The 23481-nt window shown below is 41.9% G+C and overlaps 2 protein-coding genes across 4 annotated transcripts; one reads left to right on the top strand and one right to left on the bottom strand.

The window, feature by feature from the left end:
- Positions 1 to 247: 247 nt before the first annotated feature.
- C4H4orf17 (chromosome 4 C4orf17 homolog) lies at positions 248 to 12997 on the bottom strand. Of its 3 annotated transcripts, none has more exons than XM_015862129.2 (9): positions 12168 to 12988; positions 8626 to 8803; positions 6434 to 6640; positions 5823 to 5887; positions 4570 to 4731; positions 4215 to 4296; positions 3619 to 3787; positions 3275 to 3318; positions 248 to 2763 (listed from the first exon to the last, which is right to left on the bottom strand). In XM_015862129.2, exons 1-9 carry the CDS (start codon positions 12504 to 12506, stop codon positions 2579 to 2581), a joined length of 1431 nt encoding a protein of 476 aa, XP_015717615.2. In that variant the 5' UTR covers positions 12507 to 12988; the 3' UTR covers positions 248 to 2578. The 3 variants fall into 3 exon arrangements, with proteins under 3 accessions (XP_015717615.2, XP_032300396.1, XP_032300395.1); XM_032444505.1 differs by having other exon boundaries at positions 12079 to 12285; XM_032444504.1 differs by lacking the exons at positions 3275 to 3318; positions 3619 to 3787 and having other exon boundaries at positions 12168 to 12997.
- Positions 12998 to 15338: 2341 nt separating this feature from the next.
- Positions 15339 to 23262, top strand: LOC107313657 (alcohol dehydrogenase 1). Its single transcript, XM_015862103.2, has 9 exons — positions 15339 to 15480; positions 17186 to 17287; positions 17827 to 17965; positions 18785 to 18872; positions 18966 to 19188; positions 19864 to 20124; positions 20607 to 20742; positions 21433 to 21571; positions 22767 to 23262. The coding sequence occupies exons 1-9, from the start codon at positions 15463 to 15465 to the stop codon at positions 22789 to 22791; spliced, it is 1131 nt and encodes a 376-aa protein (XP_015717589.1). The 5' UTR covers positions 15339 to 15462; the 3' UTR covers positions 22792 to 23262.
- Positions 23263 to 23481: the final 219 nt, after the last annotated feature.

Genomic DNA, 23481 nt, shown 5'->3' with positions numbered 1-23481 from the left:
CCTGTAACCCTAAGGCTGGGCATATCACTTAGAGAAAGCTGCCTACACAGCAGCAGTGATTCCAGCTGTTAAAAATGAGAGATGGCTGCTGCCGTCCCAGGTCCAAGTAAATCCCTGGTAAGAGACAAGTATGAGATCTGAGCTGAAGGTAGTGAATGATGAGTGCCATCAGTTGTTTGCTCAGTGAACAAGTTATATAGTGCCAATACTCAAATGTATTAGAATACTGAGGGCTTTTTTGTGGGGGTTTTTTCCCTGAAAACTCTGCAAATTTGCCCATATTTTGTTACTTCAGTGAAGTGTTTAACTGTTTTCTGTTTTAACTGGTCGCTGCAGTGATTTATTGGGTGGGCTCAATCCGCAGTGGCAGTGTAACCTCTGCAAAGGAATAGGAATAAATCCTTGCAGGAAAGATTGGTTTGCAACCCGAGCAGTTTGTGAAGCATTTAGAAATGTTTGACATTGATGCATGACTGTTTAAATTAGTGTACTGTCTGATTCTTCTCAGTAACAGAGGATGGTTCCAAAAGGCTGCAGACTCCCAGCTGTTGGTGGTAAGAGCAAATGATAGTTCTGAAGATGAGGCATCTAATTTTATTGCAGGACAAAGAAATGCAGCTGCCTCACCAGAATAGTCTTACAAGGATCTCCATCCTTGCTGTGCCTTCGTGTTTGTAAGAATCTGTTTCAGCTCTTCTAACTAGAGAATCTATGTTGCCAATATAGCAGGGAAGGAGTCAGGACAGGTGCACAGCATGACTTGTTAACACCTGTATTAGGCTGTAGCCTGTTGATCTGGTGTGATTTTTGCCATTCCTTATCCTCTAAACATAAATGACTTTTATTCTTGTCTTACGATTCATGTTTGAATTTGTTTGCCCTTTGTGCTCGCAGTCCAGACGGCCAACCGTATCTTGGGTTGCATCAATAGAAACATGACCAGTAGGTTGAGAGAGGTGATTCTGCCCCTCTATTCTGCTCTTGTGAGACCTCACCTGGAGTACTGCATTCAATTCTGGGCTGGAACTGGGTAATCTTAAAGGTCCCTTCCAACCCAAACCATTTGTTTTCAGACATCTAGCAAAAGCAGTAGCTCATGGTTTTGAAGGGAAATCACTTTGAAGATGCAGTTGATTGAAACTAACCTTGCAAACCATCTCACTTAATGGCTCTAACGTGTTTGCTCAGTAGCCTGCCAGCTTCATGGAGGAAACATAACTGTGCTTTTGAAAAGCTGTACTGAAGTTGTTGCTTTCATTCTGGTTCTGTTCAGTAATGAGTCTCCAAGTTCTCTGAGACTTAATTAAGCTTTTCAGGCTCAATTAACGCAGCATGATGCTGAGAGACAGCTGATAAGAAACACTTAGGGCAGAGATTTATGTAGAATTAAGGCAGTGTGAATGTGGCCCAAAAGTACACACACAGATATTGTTACTGTTCACTCAGTGTATGGTCACTCAGCCCTGCTGTTCAGTTTTGCTTCTATTTGGTTCACAGCTCTTTTGTAGTGTTATTACCTTAGACACAAGGGAAATTTCAAAGCGCGGTAGAAGGAAAGGAGGTTTGTCTTGTACAATATAATGCTTGCCAACTCCTCCCATTTGAAGCTGTGCTCCCATTTGCCATGCCCTACAGGTTAATACTGTTGGACAGCTGTAGGGAAACGACATATGCCGAACATATCCCAGAAACTGATACCCATTTAAATCATTTTGTACAAATGAGTTTCTGCATCTGCGGTACGAGTTGACAAATGCACCTGAGCAGCAACTGCTCTGTGCAAGAGGTTTTTCACTGGCTGCTCACAGAGTTGGGACTGTCACCCAGATCACAGCACGCTCCTGTCCTGCAGAGAGAAACAGGAATGGAGGAGGCAGCATCTGTTATGGTAGAAATGGTTGGACATGATGACAGGGGCTGTTAGAAGAGTAAGCTGAGCTCTGCACAGAGCTAAGCTCCTTTTTCCATAGCACTGTGCTAGGAGAATGTCTCTCCCCACAAACAAGCAGTTGTTTTGAAAGAGCTTATTTTCACTGAATATTTTATTTAGAAAATCAATGGAACTGTAGCTTATTTATCAGCATGCTTTGGTTTTGTGAGAATGAACTGACAGAGGTGTGTTCGGAGCAGATGAAATCCAATTCTTCCGCTTTCACCGTTCACACGACCTAAGAAAGGGCCAGGTATTTTTCTCACTGTTGTCCGACTTTTCAGTGGCTTGAGGTTTGCATGGTAGCTTTAACATTTGGTTTGCCCCATGTGCTGCAGATGCTAAAATCTGTGATGCTTCTCTGCTAATGTGGAGATATGGAAGTACACCGTGGTTTGCTGTCAGGTAGACACCTGCAGTCATTCCAGCCACCTTTTGGGAACCCAGAGACTTTATCTTTTTTCTATTTAGCTTATATCACATGTACCTATGCAGTATGATTTGAGAGCCAAATGTAAGGAGCAGAAAATAATGTTAAAAGGGAATCTGAACAGATTTCTTGACATTTTTTTTTCCTAATTTTTTTATCTGCAAGTGCTAAGAGGGTGCATTTCTGTATGTGAAAATGACTTGTAACTGCATTGATGGCTATGAAGTCTTGGGCCTCCCTTGGAGGGGGGCTGTCTGTTGTTTGCCTTGCTGCAGGGCAGCATGCGAGGGCACGTCTCTTTGTTTCCATTGCCGCCCATGGCTCTTCTCTGCAGACGGTGTGTCTGCATGTGCTGAACCTCTGTTTCTCATTCTTGAGGACAAAAGATGGTCTTTATCCATTTCTGGAAAAGATGTGGAAAAAGAAAGCTGTGTGTTACAAGGTTAGGCTTAGGATTTTGGTAGACACTTGAGAAAGGATGCCCCTTCTGCATCTCCAACAGCACTTTGAAGGAGATATTGATGCTTCAAAGGTTTTTTCTTCTGTCCTTGTACTTACAAAAGACCATGTTTCCCTACTCCTTCAATAAGTTTAGTAACAGCAGTAAATGCATTGAAGCTGCTGTGCGTGGCTTTGTTAAAATGATTAGGCATTCAGGGGCTGACTTTGGTTGTCTCTTAGTGTTTCAGAAGGGATACAAAGAGGCAGTGGTGGAGTCTGTTGGAGTTCCAGTAATGTTTGTTTCCCTTGGCTGGTTGGAGGGTTCAGAAGGGGGCTTTGGTAGCCGAAAAATACTGTCACTGAATTTGGGCCCTGCTGCAATGATAAGAGCTGAGGCTGCTGAATATTCACAGTCCCTGTTCTGTAGCATCCTGGCACATGGCATCTTAACATTTATAATGTCCAGTACTTACCGGGTTTGGTGTTTTGACTTGCTGCTGATCCGGTAGTTGAAGGCCTGAATGAAAAAGGGCAAAAGTCAAACAGTCTAAGTGTCTCAGCAATATACAGGAGACTTGCCTTGTTTTTTCTAAGTGCTTTCAAGTGCTCTGAAAGCTCTGTCCTGTTGCTGTAGTGACTGCGTTTTTATCAGAGCGTGTGAGCTCTTTTATAGTTAGGAGTGTTTCTGGTTCAAGATCTGCATGATACACTTCAGTCACAAAATTGCATTTGCCTCAAAATCTAGAGGCAAAGAAAACAAAACTTCTAGTGCGGTTTAGCTTATCCCTCACCCTAGCAGCCTCGCCACACATTTTACCTGCTGTTTGTATCTCCTTCTGGACCTCCCTGAGAAGGAGGCCGAGGCTTTAGCGAATTCTGGGTATTCGTGTTCTCTCCTGCGCCTTCCTGCACTGCATGTGGCTGGTTATTCAGCCCGTCTCTGTCAGTCAGTTCAAAGTGTATCAGTCTGGACACTAAGACTTTCTCTGCAATTGGAAAACAATGGAGAAAAAACACGGTAAGTACTGGAAATGATAACTGTTAAGATGCCATGTGCCAGGATGCTATTTATGTTATTGCTTGCTGATTTGGATGTTCAGAGGTGAATTTGAGAGTTCCCTTACTTGGGATTTTTGAGGGACTTAAGGACATGAGGGTAACATTTGTTTTCTGCCTTCCTGCAGCAGCCCAGAGTGCTACTGAGAGTGTGAGGTTTTCCAACCCTGAGGAAAACCTTCAGTCTTCTGAGACCTGAGTGACTGATCTCTGTTCAGAATAGCCACATCTGGACACACGTCAGTGAGTCCTTCCAACTCAGCAATCCCACACAGTTCAGGCCTGTCAGAATTGCTGGGGTCTATACAAGTATGTGAGAGACTGTTCCTTTCAAAAATGAATGCATGCGCTTGTTACCTTTTAGACTTGCCTTTGAGAGCCATTCCTGGATCTCTGTAAGCGAATCTGTCTGGAGAACATGCTTCAGTTTTTCAAGCACCTGGGAGATGTACAAGATAGTTACCATGAAGAAGGAGAAGCTGATTGGCAGCATAGTTCTGCTGTGCGTGTTAGTTCAGCTCTAGTAACGTGAGCATGCAGAGATTCTACAGCTACACAAACTGTCTTGCAGAGCAAAAGCCAAGGACAAAATTAAGTCAGTAGAATCCACACTGGGAAAAATAAGTCTGTCAAATAATGTCTCATGCTATCCTCGAGAAAGCAAAATGTATTGCATCATTGGAAGCCATGTACTGCAGCAGTCACATCTTACCTTTATTTCCCCATGCAGGAAGCTTAGGTCAAAATCTGCATCCTGCTGGACTTGAGGGCCGTGACTGGAGGTGGGGCGTGCAGAGGAAGGCTGGGAGAGACTCTGGAGGACTCCCTGGGTAGATGCAGGTTGTGCAGAGGTTTGGGGTCGTTTTTTCAAAAGCTTTTCCAAAGTAGAAAACAATCTGTAAGGAAATGCCTTGGCTCCGTTGAAGTAGCAATTAAAGGCAATGTGAAATATGTCTTACAGTGATCCCCAGAAAGGATGTTCAGCAATAAATACATGTAAAACTGTTATTTGGCCGAATATGGCCAGAAATAGGAAATGTATGGGTTAACGATTAGAGGTTTTGTTTCTAAGAGCACAGGGGAAGGCAGAGAAAAAGCAAAATGCACCTCACGGTTATTAGCAACAGCAGTCTTCTGTGTGTGCCACCATATGGCAGTATCTGGCCATTGGGAAGTTATTTTGCAGCCAAAACAGTAAACAAATTGAAGAACTGTGTTCTGAATGCATGCAGGGAAGTAAGAGAGGCTCTTTACTATGCCCATGTAGGGAATCAAAGAGCAGCATTTAGGCAGAAAAAAATGAAAATAGGAAAGTTAGAACACAGTTCTTATTTTTAGCATCTGAGTAATGCCCTCTGTTGTTCAGTACCAGCACAGCAGCATTTGTGTTCTTTTTTTCCTACCCTTGTAATAGAATGAGAACTTGGCAATCAATTGGCTATTGGACAGTCACCTATAAAGGTGAGTAATTAGTTAAGGTGCAGCTTGAGACTAAAGAGCTATTGCAAGGAGAACCTTTTAATGGCGTTTATGAACACAGCTGCAAAGTCAGATGTTACTTCTACAAAACGGTATGAGCAGAAGTAAAACCATTGGCAGCTGAAATGTGAAGAGTCTTTGTGTTAAAAGGGCAGGATTTATCTTGTTTGTAGAATAATGGGGTCTTTTCTCCAGCACTTTGAGACAAAGTGAGTTTTAATTCCTGTATTCATTGGATTTGACCATTTTTCTTGCTAGCAAAGCACAGTGATATTACAGAGCTGAAACTGATAAGAGGGTGATGATTAAGTCACAACTCTGTCTGATACTATATCCCTTACAGGTTCTCCCCATATCCCTCTTTTTGGGTGTCTTTCTTCCTTAGCAGCCAGAGATGAGTTTGGTTTTGCAGTATTCAGAAGTGAGTAGGAGAGTGCTGAAATTAAGAACTATGGTGGTTTGTTGGTTTGGTTTTTTTCCACTCACCTTTTCAGGTAAATTAGGGCTATTTTGAGTCCTTTCTGGAACATCTGCAAGTCCTTCTCCGTGCTCTGGAAATCAACAGGCAGAGTGTTTTCTCAGGTTGGAAATAATGAACATAAGATCCGCCTTAGGTTGCATCTGAGGGGTCCCTTTTAATTACAAAAATGCACTAGTCATATTGTAGAAGTCTGTATTTCCTTCCTTTTTTGTTTGCTTTTACTATATCACATAGTACATCAATGTAGTTGTTTGTTGGGCTTCCTAACAAAGCTGAAGAAAGTCCTGGAAACCATGTCAGAGGTGTGTGCTTGTGGTATTATGTAACTGCTATTGCAGAATGTTGCTCACAGATGCAATAATTGCTGATAATAGTGAAGTTGTTAGATATCTAGTAAGCGTAGAATGTTTAAAACCTATAGAGATGCCTGTGTAGTCAGCAGGAAGAGATTTGTTAAGATGGGAAAGGTAGGAACACTTGCCTTTTTAATGGATCGCCCTAGGTTCTGTTTACCTGGGCCTGACCTGTGCTAACACAGTGCTGAGACCTGCTTCCACCTTTAACACTTTGGGTTCCGTTGCTGCTGTGTAATGCAGCATTTGGTGCCCCTACTCACGTGCTGCGCACTGTGAAGAGCCAGGCCCTCTTTGTATGAAAGCCTCAGGCCTTGGAAGGCAGTTGTTGGCAGGTGAGTTGCCTCTGGCGTTTCCATTTAGCACACACTCTCTGTCAGCTTTTTGCTTGCAGATGGCTGTTCTGTCAGCGTATAAGAGTTCCTCAAAACAGCTGTCTCTTACAGAACAGATTGGACTGTTGTCTAACCCTGTGCAAAAAAAAAGACCACCAAAACAATACAAGCAAAAGAGGTGGCTACAGTCTTTACTACAGTAACTGTTTAGAGGCTCTAAACAGTTGACCCGCAGACTTTTAATCAATTTCCCTGACTATTTAACCAAAGAAGTGAGTTTGATAGCACAGCAAACAAAAGGTGTTTAAACAGTGAGTAAGCGTGGCATATTTCAACAGGTGGCAGAGAGCCATAAGCATTCTGCTCCAGAGGACGGCGTGATCAAGCTTTGCCTAACAGATACAATGATCCAAATAAAATCTTGGAGAGCAGTCAGATAGAGAGAAGCAATGATAATCAGGAAATAAGTATAACTGTCGTGTCTAACTTAAGAAGCTTGTTGTCTTCAGTGGGAGTAGCAGCAGTTAATGAAGAGCTAGAAAACTCCTTTCTTAGCTGGAGTTTTAAACCAACCTTTATTTTTATCATTAGTCAGACTGAACTTGGCATGAAATAGAAGCAGTTGATAAGTGTGTTTCGGAACCTCGATTCTTGTAGGTACCTGACATAAGACCAATCTGAAGCAGAAAAAAATTACAGCTTAATGTTATTCTGCTGAGATTGAAAGCCACCAAATTAGGGTTAATCTGGCTAAGCAATATAAGTCAGGTTGCAGAAAGAGATAGAAGTATGTACAGTATTTTTATGTATTTTATACATATATTTACCTTTTAAAATATTTTGTATACTTAATATATTTTAGAGCCTGAGTTTATGTGGATTATCTATCTGCACACAGAGGAGCACAAAACGTTGTGCATTTTAAGCTGTGTGCTCAGTATCAAGGAAGTCTTGGGGTTTTTTTTCCTTCAAAGGCATTCATTCTGAATTGAAAGAAATTCAGCCTTTTCAGAAGCAGTTTGGTCTACATCACCCTTTGTACCTGATTGCAGAAGTTTTATTACAAACTCGTCAACTACTGATATGAACCCTCTAACAATATTTACTTATAGTTCTTAAGGAGCTCAGTAGAGATTTTCGTGTCTCCTTTATGACCCTTACATATCTTCTGCAACGTAAACATGGCCGTGCATCAACAGTTTTCTTTCAGCCCGTGACAAAAAGCTGTCTTTGTACAAAACACTCAAGCTCAACTTCAGAAACAGAAGCCCATCCCTAGAAGTGCTGTTTATTTTGCTGATGTTCACGATGTGCTGATTTTTGACTGTGTTCCTTTCAGGAGCAGGAACAGTAATCAGCTACATCTGGCATGCAGTAAAATAGCACAGCATTTTTAGAGTACGAGATTAGCACGAAGTACCGTGTTGCACAATATGTTGTTCCTGGAAAAGTATCAGAACGATGTAGGTGAGAGTGAATCAGATTTAAACAAAAACAAGTGAGAACATGTCTCTGTAAGTGTGCAGCCTTTGGCTTTTGAGGTACACTTGTGAGCACAGAAGGAAAGAAATTGCTCTAGCTTAAATGAAACCCCAGGCAGGTGTCTTGTGGAAATAGTTTTAGTGTTAGAGTGTAAAGAATGTGGTGCTCCTAACTTTAACACCATCAGCCTGAGATTATTCATCACTGAGAACAGGTAAAGACAGCAGTGGAATGAAGAGGGGGCAATAACTGTGTGTGCAGAGAGGAGAGCGTTCGGGGCACATTTTAAGGTTGGGAGCAACACAGAGTGTTGTGCAGAGGATTTTAGGAGAATGTTTTCAATCTCTGAGTAAGCTGTCCTTCACTGCTCTCTATGTAATGTATGCTATGCTATCATGCAGGTGACACTGCTGTCATGGTAGGGATGCTGCTTACCCATATTGCCCCCAAGGGCTCTTAATATTTTGGCTGTGACTAATCAGTTCCAAAAGTGGCATTTCTTACTGAGCTGTGATTCTTATTTTAGGTACATGAAATGGGGGAATTGGGTGCTTTTTTGGATCAGAAATGCTCACATTTCTCTGTGCTTGCTAGGGTTGTCTCCTGAGGTTGTTACGTGATCTCTGAACAGCTCTTACCTGGTATGTGGCAAAGCATCCGAGGGTGGGGGGTGTTCCTAAAGCAGTATGTTACCCGTGTGCCACTGGAGTGAGAATAGTGCTTGTAGGTATTCATTGTGTAAGCTTTCTTATTCTCTTGCAGAGTGTCTTCCTGTAGAGCAGGTTGGCTCTTACGCTCTCCAAATGAGGTCAAGTGCTGGAAGTGAAGAACAGGAATTGACATAGAAAAGTAGAGGAGTCTTCAATTACTGTTTTTCTTTTAAACATTTCACTGTTATTTTATCTCATCCATGAGCATTTTGGAGAATCTGTAAGCACAGGAGGGTGGAAATGAGCTGCCTACTGCTCTATGCCTAAGTAGTTATCTCTGACAACTAGTACTGCCTGTGGACTCTTTGAAGCTGCTTCTGTTGCCTTGCTGTTTCTGCCTGGGAGCTCAGCTGCCCATTGCCACGTCTACTGAGACCCCTCTTTGTAGTAACAAAGTATATTGAAGCAGGAGTAGGTTGCTTTCTGGCTTGGGAAATGAAGGGACAAGTAATAACAGCAAAGGAAATGCAGAGGCCTTGATTTCTGAAGGTGGTGTATGCAGAGAGAAAGTTGTATTTCTCTAAATGCTTGGTGTCTGCGTCTAGATTTTGGGTTTAGAAGTTGACTAATGGACTGATGGCTGTTTTTACCGTTACCTTTATTATTCTTACCTTCCATGTAGTACAAATGACCAGTGTTCAGTGCTCTTTGCTCCTGCCTCCTTGGTTAGAATATCTACTACTGGAACATCTTAAGAACATCATAAGAATGGTGCTGTATTTAAGGCACCTTGTGATGATTCAGAATCAAGTTAATAAAAAATGGAAAATTAACCTTTAAGGGCTGCTCAGCCACACAGGCTGGGAGCAGAATAAGCATCCATCAGTTATCTGTTAGGGTAAGGAAGCAGTGTGTGGTTGCTGTTCATATTTTAAGGAATATGACGGTATGGAGAAAAGAGGATTGGAAAAGGATGAGGACATCTTTTCAAGCAACTCCTTACATGGTTCCGGTTTTACTCCATAACTGTGTCTGACTTAGAAAAAAAATGACTGAGTGAAGGGAGGGATTTCACAATGTGTGCAGAAGGCCATGAGAAGTGAGGTTGCTCCATATGAAAACAAAAAGTGTAACTCCCAGAGCTGGAGCTCTTGTGTGAAGGTCATTGTGTGCCCTGACAGTCAGCCAAGGAGAGGTCAGTGTTTGTCCCTTGTGACCATTACAGTCCAGGGCAAATGGCGGTGGTGGGAAACTGGCATTTCACAGGGATTTTTTTGCATCTCATGGCAAATCTTTTTCTTTTCTGTACACACCTGGGGCACGTGGGCTGCATGAGGAGATAATGAGACTTGCACACAAAAGCTGAGAACAACGATGCAGAAGACAGGAAGGTGTGAGCGATTAAAAGCCTACCTACTCAGTTATGTATGGTTTGCAGTACCATTTAGTTGCCGTTCTGATCACATGCAGCAATACCAGTACACTGCAGGTTCCCTGGTGTTTCCTGCAGACCACTGACTTGCACAAACTATTTCTGATCAAAAACCCCAATCAGTCTGCCAGATAGCCTGATTTCATGGCAGCCATAACAAATGTACTTGGTGCTGCTCACGCTCTTTGATACCACTTAGAGTGCACTCATTAATTTAATCATTTTGGCACATAACTACTCATAAATCGATTGATTAAAGTCAATTTTTACCTCACTACCACATTTTCTTTTACTGGAGCTCTGCTGGCTTGTTCTAAAGTTTTATGGAATGAAGTGAGAAGTCAGTGTTTATTGCCTTCTCCTAAATAAAACATGAACGCCAATTTCAGAGCAGAACTTTTGGTTTGAAGCAGTTGCCAGTTAACGCCATCTTCTATAATGATGGGTAAGTATTTGATGGGCTTGTGTTATTCTTTATTATTGTAAAAGTGTTTAAATGAAAAACTTCAGTTTTAGCATGCAGAAATGATAGACTGTGGAAAAAATATGACATAATGGATTGTCATAGAGAGTTCAAAGTTCCAGTTGAATTCCCTGCAATAGAATGTAATGATTTATGTACTTTTCCAAAGCCTTTTGTCTCTGAATTGTAGAGCAAATTGAACTTTATTTTTTGTTTGTAGCACCGCATTTAGTAATATTTAACTGGCCAACACAGAAAGAGGAAAGAAAATTGACTTCTGATTTTCTCCAGCAAGAAAGGAAATTGTCTTGTTTTCAAGGATATGAATCATAAGCAACATGCAGCACTGGTAACCTGGGAACACTGGTTAGCTAAAGCTTGCCTGATCTGCTCCCTACAAATGTTAGGTACTGACTTTCAGAGCAGCCGTTTTGCTGTGATTTCAGTAAAGAACGTGCCTTCCATTTGGTCTAATTTCTATGTTAAATAATTGTTGATCATTGTACTAGGATTGTTCACCGTCAGGCACCTGTCTATCCAAAGGCTGCTTTAAAGGCTGCAAAAATAATGCCTCTGTGCCATTAAACTTTTATGTCTATACTGGCACTGCAGTCTAGCCTAGCTTTCATCTACACTCAACATAAATACCAAAATAGAGCAGCAGAGAAGTTGATAAGAATTGGGTTTTTGTAAATACAGTGGGACAACATAGAAATACTCTTTTTATTTTTTTTCTTTTTTTTTGGGTACATCTTTCTGTAGATGGGATGCAAATGAACAATTCCTGCATCTCCTGACAAAAAGTAAAATATACAGAACTTACGGTATTGGTTGCAGTGGATCGGTGGACTCATTGGAGTAATGTGAGCAGCTGGTTTGTATTACATCGGATTGCATTTGTTTTCTTAGTAAGCATTGATAATTCTGATTTAAAGATAAATAAATTGGCAGACTGGCTTTTCCAAAGCCCTTTTATATTATTTCCCATTATGTGTTATTTACTATTACATGGCCATAAACTTAAGATTAAATGCTTACTAAAATAGCCTATAAATCAAGTTATAGGAGTGGAAGATACTTTCTCTTCCTGAGTCTTTCTGCATACACTACTTATGTTTGTATGTTGGCTACATATAAAGGATGAACTGTGTCTAAGTAAAGTTTAAAGCCTCACTAATTGTTTAAAAACCTCAAAGTGTTACATAAAGTGATATTATATAAAGTAATATATAAAAATATATAAAGTATACTTACATAAAGTAAAGTATTGCTGGTACAACATGTTTTGGGGAATTTAGGGGTGTTTCTTTGTCACAACGCTGTGTTAATATTTAAATTAGTAAAATGAAGTGTAGTGGTACCATTAACAATGCTACTAGCTAGCACTGTTGTTATCATACTGCAGATAAAATCATAGCCAAAATGTGGGTTATCCTCGTTATGTCCAAAATACATACTTCCTTTGGGAAGGTGTGTACAGTAGTTATTTAGAGCGGTCTTATATCTGACTCCTTTAACAGGCTTGTGAGAGACAATGTAACTTCACCTGTTGATTGTTTTACATCCAGTTCTCAACTCTTCTTGGGAAGCATAGAAGAAGTTGCAGTGTTGTAATGCGCAGGAAGATCAAACTACCTGAGAAGCAGCGCTGCAAAGGGCCTCCTCACCACCATGCCAGGTTGGCAGTTCCCTCCCAACCAACACCAGGTTAACTTCCCTCAGTAGGCAGCAACCTTCCTTGGGTAGGGGTTTCCAGCTGAGGAGGCCGCAGTCTGGCTTGTGCTGAGCAGCCCACAGGAGTGGTGAGGGTTGGAGACCATGGAATCCCTCCTGTTCTTTGTGACACATCTGAGCTGCACACGCTACCGTGGAAGCAACGCGGCCTCCTATTTGTCTCTCATTAGCCAAGAGTAAGACTGCGTGTCCCACACTACAGGGACAGGGGACAGCACAGGGGCTAGGGCCCAGCTGCATGTTTTGTGTTGAGTATCAAATCATGGAACACTGAACCTGAGAGCCTGTGAAAGCAAGCCAAAAACAAGAGGCACTGCAGCTTCTCCACATGCCAAGGCTTTGAGCCTATGCCCTGCTCCCAGCATCTTGAGCAATCTGACAGAACAACACAAATAAAGCAGTTTCTGCAGCATACTTGTGCATGTCAGCCCATGCTTCAGTGGCTTTATGTGTGTTCCTATTTCTTACCATCTTCTTCTTAAAGACCATTTCCACCTACACCTACAGAACAGAAGCATTCAGTCTTGCAAAGGGAAGTAGTTTGTGGCTTCCGTTCCCTGAAAAACTTTTCCAAGGAGTCAATGTGCCAAAAAGTAAAGCTGAGGAAAGTTGTAAGGGAAAGGAAAGGAAACAAAGGGATCAGTGGATAAACTGAAAAGGAAAAATAGATGGGAACTTTGGAAGAAGGGAAGAAAGGTTATATATAACTGTCTAAGACTTTCTAGTCCAGTCTGTTCCTTAAGTTCTTTACTATTAGAGTGGTGAAGTGCTGGAATAGGCTGCTCAGAGAGGTTGTGGATGCTGCGTCCCTGGAGGTGTTCAAGGCCAGGTTGGATGGGGCTGTGGGCAGCTAATATTACTTGTGGAGGTTGGTGGCCCTGCCTGTGGTGGGGGGGTTGGAGCTTCATGATCCTTGAGGTCCCTTCCCACCTGGGCCATTCTGTGATTCTTTCTTTTGAGTTTTCTCTAGGAAGTACAGGTCTCCAGTTCTTGCCTCCTTAGGCATTGTGAAAGAAATCTGCACGTGATACAGGAATGAATACCACGGTGTATTGGGTGTATTTCCACACAGAGCACATGGAACATACTCTACCTTGAAGGCCCTGGGGGAGTGGGGGGGAGAACTTGGAAGCTTCTTTGTACAATTGATTTTTGTGTTGACATTCTGTGTTATGCTACCAATCTTTTAATAGCACCACACCTCACAAATTCTAAACGTGACAGAACAAGGCAGCACCTAAGGTGAGTGGTATCACATTTTCCTAGGGTTTCTCAGCCACTTACTTTGAGCTTTTTATCCGTCACTGCACTCAGAGATGTATGGTTGTGTGGGATGTGTAGCGACTCAGAGAGCAGATGCTCCTCTTGCTGGGTGAGAAATGAGTCCTTCTAGTTTATTCAGGTTGCCCGTCTGTATGCATGGTCTTTTCCAGCCAATGTGTCAAAGTTGCAGCATGAGGTCTCTGGCTGACTGGTGGGGAGAGGGACTCAGATCAAGGTGGTTACAAGCCCACATTCAAGCAGCTTAATGAGAGGGCACAGGCTAAACTGGCCCATTTGGTATGGCAACAGAAAATTCAGTCATGAGGATTAGCTGCGTAATCTTGATGTTATGGTAGTAAGTTGTGGTCAGTGTATTACTGCAAGCAGACACAGGAGAAAGCAGTTGTTACTTCTGTAGATATAATGGCCCAGTTAGTGTCTATCTGTGAGCTTCACCAATGGAGGGCTTATCTGTGAGTCCTCTGCCTTCGATGTGCCATGAAGATCATACAGTTCACAAAGTATCTCAGCATATCATGTAGTATCTGCTGTACTAAGGGCAGTAATAACTGATCAGTAGAATTATCATAATTCAACATATTTATGCTATTAGGCTGCCTATGATCTTTACTGAGGGCAGGTGAAGTTTCTGTGTTGCCTGTACTAATGTATTTTCAAATCGGTCGAGATGAATTATGACCATATGTATCATACTGTAAGGGACCTGGAGGTAGGAAGAGATTAGTTTCAGAAGAGAATAGACTGTATGGATCAATTCCCTGATGCCTGCTGTGCCCAGGGATGAGTCAGGTCACCATTTCCGGACTCTTGTTAGCCTCTTTCCATAGGAAACCTTAAGTCATGAATCTTTTAAATACTTTAGCAGGGACTCATGATGTCTGCTCCTCTAGCCTGGACTACACTTGCATCCCTAGTAGGCTGGAGGTTCATCTCTGAGGCTGCTGGAACATCCTGCTGTCTCTGAAGGTTTACCTGAGGTTACAGAAGTCTGGAACTTAATCTGGTCCACTGAGTCTGCAAAAGATACCCCACCACACCTGCACCTTCACTTGTGATCTCTGCTCACAACCTGTGGGCAACACAACCCCTCACACCAGGGCACTGGTACCCAGAGAAGGTGAGTGTGTGGGTGTGTGAGGAGTGACGGGGCCTGGGTTTGCTGGTATTGTTGGATCCAACAGGTCGGGCAATCACTTGCAAAATCAGCAGGCTGTTGCATGTGTTAAGAAACACGTGTCCTCTCTCTTCTTTTGTTTTCCAGTCAGCATGACTAAGCACGTAGTCTTTGGTCACTGATCACTGAAAGCCATTCCAACAGATCAATAAGTAGCCAGATCGTAAAACTTAAGGTATCAGAAGAGCAGACAGAGCCACAGATTGACAGCACATGTTTCTTGAGCAGCTTGCAAATGTGTTTTGATACACCAGCTGAGCTCTTAAGAGTGTTATCAATATAATTCAGCAAAGGCTTTGTGCTCCCTTAACCCTCTGTTTTTAGTTCAGGAGCCACTTGCCCCTTCTCCTTGCTCCCACAGTGCCCCTGAGAGCAGTAGGTTTGGAAGGCAGCCTCCCAGAGAGGAAGAGGGGAGAGCTTCCAGCCAGGGCTTGTACCTTCTTCCCATGACACTGAGACCAGCCTCGATGGGCTGTGAGAAGGGTGGGATGAACAAGACAAAGGGCCTGGAAAAACTGTAAAGATTTCAGCAGATGGGTGGCTCATTTTCTTGCTGGCACTTTAGATGTGTAAGGGGTGGGACTCCAAGCTCAGCAGCTTGGCTAAATGTTAGAGCTACGTGCTTGCAGAGGCATTTTGTAAGACCAGCTTCTCGGGCATTGGGCAGGACTGTGATATCAGCAGCTTGACTCAGCACAAGAAACCCGTGGGAGCAACAAAACAGACGAGCCGGTCAACATGAGCACAGCGGGAAAAGTAAGCGGGATTTTTTACAGGAAAAGTTCCTTTGCTGCAGCTGAGTGATGCATTTTAAACACAGTTTCTTTGCAGGGGCACCATAAATACCAACGGGGTAGTATGAATGACAGTTTAGGAGAAAGCTGGTGCGATAGAGATGCCTTTCCTTGCAGATCACTGTACTCTCCTAGGAAATGGCTGCTAGGCTCTTCAAGGCAATAATTTCTATTTATTTATTGAAATAGTGAGACAACAGAATAACACTAGAGTAAGAATAATGTTAATTTCAAGCTCCGATTGACTATGTTAATATAAAATATAATGTAGTAAGTATTCAGACAAATTAATGTATTTATCAGCTGCACCACTTTCCCCTCTGAGATCTCAGGCTGGTTCCAACTATTTCTAGCTTTTTTTCCATTTCATGTAAGTTTATTAACACTTTGTCTTCTTTAGAAAACATTGTGTTAAGTTTTAGGGTGTAACTGTGCATATGTTACGAGCATCAAACAGTGGTAAATTCACCCAGTTCAGTTCTCTGTTCAGCCTTTGCCTGAGCACAATAAGGTGTTGTGGTGGAGCTACCACACTTAGTTTTCAGTGTATTTCTCTCTGAGGCAGTATGCAAGTTACCTTGCAGTTTGTGTGACCATGCAGCACGATCTTCCTCCTCTGTAAAAGGGTGTGTTTCTACAGCTTGCTTTTCCTCTGCTGCCACAACTTGTAAAGCTGGTAGAAAACATGAGTAGAAAAAAATATGCTGTGACTCCGGTTAGTGCTTGTCATAATAGCTCAAGTGTGCTGTTGGCTCATCTGGGGGATCCTGTTACAGCTGACAAAAGCTCATGGAGAGTCACCCCTAGAACACAGCCTAGTTAAGCAACATCTAGTTGTATGAGAGATTCATTTGCTTTTAGCAATCTGCAGCTATTGGCTATCTTTGCCCTTACAAACATTGCACATGCTTTGTGTTTGCAAATTGTGAAATCATTAGTGAGCAATGGGCAATAAAGTTCTTTTTCTCTTTTCAGGGAGGTTTTCTTGAAAATGTCACCCTGTAAAATGCAATCTTGTTTCACTTGTAATTTGTTGGTTTTTTTACTGGAAGCATTAGATTTAGTGCAGACCTCTCAGGTCTCTTTTTCAAAGCTCTTGCTCTTTCCCACTTTACTGGCTACCAAAAGTGCAGTATTTTACACTGCAAAATACCAAAGCTTCTTATTGTTCTTTCCCAGAAGTGTACAACACAGCAGTGTCACACTGCATGGCAGGGTCCTGAGTCACAAAAGATACTTGGGCACATGCTGAACTTCTGGTGTCATAGACTCAACTCCCTTCTGTTTTGCTCTTAAGATAACAGCACCCGAGCACTTGCAGTTAATACATCTTACTTAATGGAGTGACTGCTCCCCTTAAAGGAGATGTGGAAAAATCTTATTCCATGATCTGTAGCTGTGTGAAGTTCTGTGATGAGAAGACTACACCGCAAAGGAACAGGAGCAAATAACAGGGACAGAGACACGAACAAAGTTGGACATGATCCTGGTTACAAAACAAACCCCTGACTTATGGACACTGTCTTTGGTGTTGGTTCTTTTATTTATTTTTTTCCTAGCTTTCCCTCTCCCCCAGATACGAGCAGGAATTCTGCCTGTACAGATGTTAAGAATCTGTCTTAGTGTGGTGACAACAGCCTCTCCCATTTTCTTTGCTCTTCTTGCAGGTTATTAAATGCAAGGCAGCGGTACTTTGGGAAGCGAATAAACCATTTTCTCTTGAGGAGGTGGAGGTCGCTCCGCCAAAAGCTCATGAAGTTCGCATCAAGGTATATAAAAAGTTTTAAAAAGAAGTGTTATGAGTTGCATTTAATGTTGCTTAGACAGTTATCTCTGTAGCTTCATAGGATGTGGTCTTGGAAAATATTCAGTAGATAAATGGTTACTGCTCAGTGAGCTCCTGCTTAAGCCCTACATCTAATCATGTGTCTTTTTTTCAGTCAGGTTTTCTTGTTTGTTTTGAACTTCTTTCTGCCTTGCTTTGGATACGTGCTAGAAAATTGCATTGTTCTGCCCAGCACTCAGCAGGACTCCCAATACAGGGATGCACAGCAAGCATTCACAGAGGAGTCTTGCTTTGTAAATTAGAGACATGCAAACAGTGAAGATCAGGAGTTGAGCAATTAAATTAAATCAGGAGTTGAGCAATTAAATTGAGCAAGTAAAGTAAGTTTTTCCCCTTAGTTTTATTGTGTGCATATGTAATTTTGGAGAGAAACAAGGGAATGCTCTGAATGTATGATATAACTTATGTATATGGCATGATGTAGTGAAATACTGAAACATTTCCACCTTTCTTCTAAATCAGATTGTAGCCACGGGGATCTGTCGCTCTGATGACCATGTGGTGACTGGTGCACTGGCGATGCCTTTTCCAGTAATCCTTGGGCATGAGGCAGCTGGTGTCGTAGAAAGTGTTGGGGAGAAAGTAACTTTGTTAAAGCCAGGTATGAAACAGCACTGAACACAAAATCTATGCTCAGTTTGCAGACTCCTGTTTTAGTTGAAGCTTATTGCGTGTGAACACTTGTATTGCAGAGGGCTACCTATGTAATTCACTTTTAACACCTCTGTACTTCAAGTGTCTTTGTTTTCACTGGTCACAAGTATGAAGTCTGTCCAGAGTAGGTCAGTATATATAATAAGTTGTACTAGAGATCTCTGTTTTAACAAAAATACATATTTTAAATTTCAATTACAGCCCTAGCTGCTTTTTCTAATAAGTTTTGGTTCCAGAACTTGATGCATCGTTCTGTTGTGTAACGCCAGATACTGTGTGCTTCCAGGTGAGCCGGAACAGCAGCATGGGCTCATGTATCCACACACCACCCCCACCTGCCTCTGAGTTCTGAGGAGAAAAAAAAACCCAAAACAAAACACCAAGACCTGCAAAGTCGTTTTAGCAGAATGATTACTATGCCTGCATGTTGCTCATGTAGTGCTCTGAAGGTCAATTTCCACTTTTTAGTGGAAATCAGAAACTGGCCTTGAACACGTGGAGTATTGGCCACATTTTAGAACTGCCGAATTACAAATAGATCCACAGCAGAGGTTGTCAGTTCAGGGACTTACTGTACTTCATTGCTGTGAAGTTATCAGACATGCATTAATGATGTCTGCTATGTCAGAGAGAGGCAGTGGAAGGAAATAAGTCCAGCACTGCACTCCTACCTCACTTTTTTAGGAATTAAAGTACTTGTTTTATGTTTTTTACCTGAATGCTTCTTGTGTACCTGTTTGTTTAATCATTACTGTTTTCCTTCTAGGAGATGCAGTTATTCCACTCTTTGTTCCACAGTGTGGGGAGTGCAGATCTTGCTTAAGCACCAAGGGCAATTTGTGCATTAAAAATGAGTGAGTTTCCTAGGTTACTTGTAGCCCTTGTTTCAAAACTGACCACGTATGACAGATCTCATTTGCCATTATGTCTGGTTATCTTTCAAACAGTCTTTCTTCTTCACCTACTGGATTAATGGCTGATGGTACCACTAGGTTTACCTGTAAAGGGAAAGCAATTCATCACTTCATTGGTACAAGTACGTTCACTGAATACACGGTAGTGCACGAAACTGCTGCAGCCAAAATAGATTCCGCTGCTCCTCTGGAAAAAGTTTGTCTGATTGGCTGTGGATTCTCAACCGGTTATGGGGCTGTTCTGCAGACTGCCAAGGTAAGCACCATAGGTGTTTCTGCTCTGTTCAGCATTGTGTGGCCTGTGAGCAGGGTGCCGGCATGGCAGCCAGCAGGTGTGTGCTCTTTATGCTGTGTTCAGGGTGGAAAGAAATATCAGTTCTTTGCCTTCCTTAGTTCCTCTAAGGTATTTAGAAGTCTTTAATAGGAAAAAAAAAAAAAAAAAACAATAAAAAACCTTATTGCAATCTGCTAAGTTTTCTTTCAGACCTCTAGCTTTATCACTCCCCCCAAAATGTTATGGCAGCCAATATATTTTACAGTAGCTTTAGGCTTCCTATATTCTGAGACTTTACAAAGTAAATTCAAAGAATCTGTAGCAGTACATGAATGAGACTTTTTACAGCTGTCACAATTTCCAGTGGAGTGATACTACGGATCTTAATGCCACTGAGCAGCATAAAAATGATCTGTCTATAAACTTGAAGCTGAATACTGTAATGAAAATCTAGTATTTGAAATGTATTCTAGGGATAATTTATCTTAGCAACATGTAGGATAATAGCAGTGTAGCTGGCTACTGCAGTAGTTTACATGTGTAAGCAAGTTTCTTCTCAACAGGTGATCTCTAAGTTACAAGTAGATTAGGTAAAAACATAGTAAGAAAATGCAACGTACTTTACATGGACTGTAATAGGATGCCATGTTAATGTAGGTAGAACCTGGCTCCACCTGTGCAGTCTTTGGCCTTGGAGGAGTTGGCCTTTCCGTTGTCATGGGCTGCAAGGCAGCTGGAGCGTCGCGCATCATTGCCATCGATATCAACAAGGACAAGTTTGCCAAGGCCAAGGAACTGGGAGCCACTGAGTGCGTTAACCCTAAAGACTTCAAGAAGCCCATTCATGAAGTGCTGACTGAAATGACTGGCAAGGGTGTGGACTACTCCTTTGAGGTCATCGGCCGTATTGAAACCATGGTATGCAAACAAAAGATGTGATCAAAAGAAGCATTAAGTCATTAGCTGTCTCTTCTCTAGCCCACTGAGCACCAATAGTGAGGAGCTGAGAACCACTGGCAAAGTGTTAAGTTAACTTGAAACCTGTGAAGCTCAGCTATCAGCCACTGAGGTGCAGGGACAGAAGCATACCCTAAAACTTAGGAAGAGGAACTTAAATGTATTACCTAGAAATTCTAGTAGAAAAGGAATAGATGCAGGGTGACTTGATTTCACATAAGTCACTACACTCACTATTGCTTATCCAACAGTGTCTTATCATTAATAAGACAAAATTAGAAAATAGAACAAACTAAAACATACGAGCAGATACAATGGTGTTAGCTGCAGAAAATGATTGATTTGGAAATGCAAGTTGATCCCCAAGAGAAGGAATCAAACTTTTGTGCCCCAAAGGCAAGACTTGCATGACACTGTCGTGTCCCTCTGTGTTTTAAATGCAGACTGAAGCCTTGGCCTCTTGCCACTACAACTACGGAGTCAGCGTGATTGTGGGAGTGCCCCCTGCAGCACAAAAGATTAGTTTTGATCCCATGCTTATCTTCAGTGGCCGCACCTGGAAAGGGTCTGTCTTTGGAGGTGAGGACTTGGAAAAGTGATTTGGTCAGTTTGTGAAACTTGTCTGTTAACTTGAATCAAAGGGAGTAGATTATTGATAGCTGGACTGCTACTATTGATTACTAATTTACTAACAAAGTAGCACAAAGAGAATTTATGAATGTATGGTTACTGAAGAGTGGAGGAGAGAGAAAAAGAGAGAGGGAGAGGGGAAGGAGAGGCACAAAAATGTCAACAATAAAGAAAAAAGAAAAAGCAAACAGGAGAGTGAAGGAAAAACAAACAAAAAAAGGCAGAGAGGAGAGGAGGCCTGAAGGATGGGAAACTGGTGTGTGCAGAAGGAGGAGTAGATAAAATGAATTTAGGCGTGTGATTTAGGGAATGAAGCACCAATAAACAGGATGAAACCGTACTGGGGAGGAAGGGAGGGGCTTTTGATTCTTTTAAGATTCAAATGTCAGAAACTTAGACTTGTACCAATACAGTACTTGCTTGATTTGTCATACAGACTCCACTCCACTGTAAACTAAATGCACTTAGTACAGCACTTTCTCTCGGCACGCTATTTTAAAAAGGTAAAGTTATACTGCAGTGTTTCATCATGCTATTCTGCTGTAGAAAGTTTATCTAAGAATTTAAGCCCCTGTAAGTTTTATCTATTTTGACTAGCATTTAATGGTTCATTATCCATTGTCTGTGGTTTTCTTTCAGGCTGGAAGAGTAAAGATGCAGTGCCCAAACTGGTTGCTGATTACATGAAGAAGAAGTTTGTTTTGGATCCTTTAATAACCCACACCCTTCCTTTCACTAAAATCAATGAGGGATTTGATCTGCTAAGGACAGGGAAGAGGTAAACTCTGCTTAATTGTAAAAGTTGTTTATAAACAACTTTAAGAACTGAACAGTGAGACAGAGCATGACTGACTCTGTGTCCATGAGCGGCTGCTGTAGTAACAAAGGGTAGCAAAGTTTTAGATTTTGAAATGTATTGGGTACTTTAGTTCTTTCCAGAGATTTGTTCGTAGGTTGCAACTATTCAGCTCTTCACTCCATTTCTTTTTTCTTCTTTTTTTCTGTCCTTATATCTGTTGTAATTGTTATTTGCACTGATTTCAGTTTTTAGTGTAATGAACAGGGGAAGGATGGGGATACCATCACTTTGCTAAAGTACTGACAGCCTGAAGACAGAGTAATTCACCCAGTCATTTATGAAATGAAACATTTCAGTGGTTACGGGATGAAATACCTCAGCATTCACAGTATATCATATAGAGTATGCAAGAAATACACTACAATGCTCCTATGATTATATAGCCAAAGTCATTGGAAAGTTGGGACTAGCCTTTAAAGCCCTGCAAGAAAGTGAATTACCACCTTTCCTGACTGCTCCTGCTCAGTGTACACTGTCCCTGTACATTCGATAGGCCTGCTACACTCCTGCAGGTGAGAGCCAAGACCTACCTGAGGAAAATAAAATTTCCAGGCCCCGCAAAAAGAAAAACAAATAGCCTCAAAAAGTGAACGGGAATGCTCATAACATGGTGGTAGTTTTTTTAGATTTGTTGTGGCAGGTGTCTCTATGCTGACAGCTTGCTTTGAACGCCTTCTAAGGGAAAGAAAATGCTTTCCATTCCAGTGCTGATGGTCTCACTACCCTGTTATCCCTTCTTTTTCCTCCTTTGATACTGAGTGTATTTAGCTTGCTGGATTTTGCTCAGCAATGCACCTGAATAGCAGCAGAATGTGAGCACGTACCAGTCAAGACAATGAAATCAACAGGACTGAATCAGAGCTCACAGTGAGAATAGGCCCATTTCCTCCTAGGGGATGTACCAGCCCACAATAAACTTCACCATCCAGAAGCTACCTTTAGAGCCATTGGGAATGGGAGGGATGTACCTAAGGAACCCACACAGTATCTTCTTCATCATTTTAGTACAGCTGGGGCTGGGGAGGGGTGGGCTACTCTGGGTGTCAGTGATAGTTTTGCTGATGTTGGCACAGGGCCCTTTTTATAGTCACTAATTTGTCATTTTATATTGCAGTATTCGCACCGTCCTTGTATTATAATTTTCTCGATGGCTTAGCAGCAGTGCAAACTTCATTCTGCTCCAGTACAACTGATACAAATCAGGCATTTCTGAAAGCGTCACCACTGCCTTCACTTAAAAGGATCAAACTCAGCATCAAGACTTCAAGCAAAGCACTTAGAATGGAAATAATAATCTTTCATCCCATCTTTTGTTCTTTATTACTGCTTTCTATGCCTATTTCTCTTAATATCCAGTAATGATATTACAATCTGTGCTGCTGGAACAGGTGTTATGAAAGGTTTGGCTTGGTTTCTGACCTTTGACTGTGAATACTGAGCAATTGGGAAGAAACAAGTGACAGTTGACAGTCTGCAAAAGATAAAACTAAGAATCTTATGGCTTTTTCTGTATTTGTAATCTGGAAACAGGAACAGAAGCAATTTCTGTTCAACCACCTCACTACAAAACCTGTTTCTATATCTGACCAAACAGTAAAGAGAAAAAATTAGCTACTATAGTGCCTGAACCTCCCCTAGGGCACCTCTGCACCATTCCAGTGCATCCCAGTGGCTGCCAAAAACAAATACAGAATCCAGCTGCTTTCAGCAACCTCAAAGCGGGGACAGGATCTGTGGACAGAGATCTTGTAAAACATGGTCAATATCGACTTATCTTTTTAAAGAGATTATAGGCATTTCCAGTAGTTCTAAGTACACAAGGGCAGACT

This window comes from Coturnix japonica, chromosome 4 (genome assembly GCF_001577835.2).
Source record: "Coturnix japonica isolate 7356 chromosome 4, Coturnix japonica 2.1, whole genome shotgun sequence".
In the NCBI taxonomy this organism is placed as follows: Eukaryota; Metazoa; Chordata; class Aves; order Galliformes; family Phasianidae; genus Coturnix; species Coturnix japonica.
This window is presented reverse-complemented; position numbering and strand designations above follow the sequence as displayed.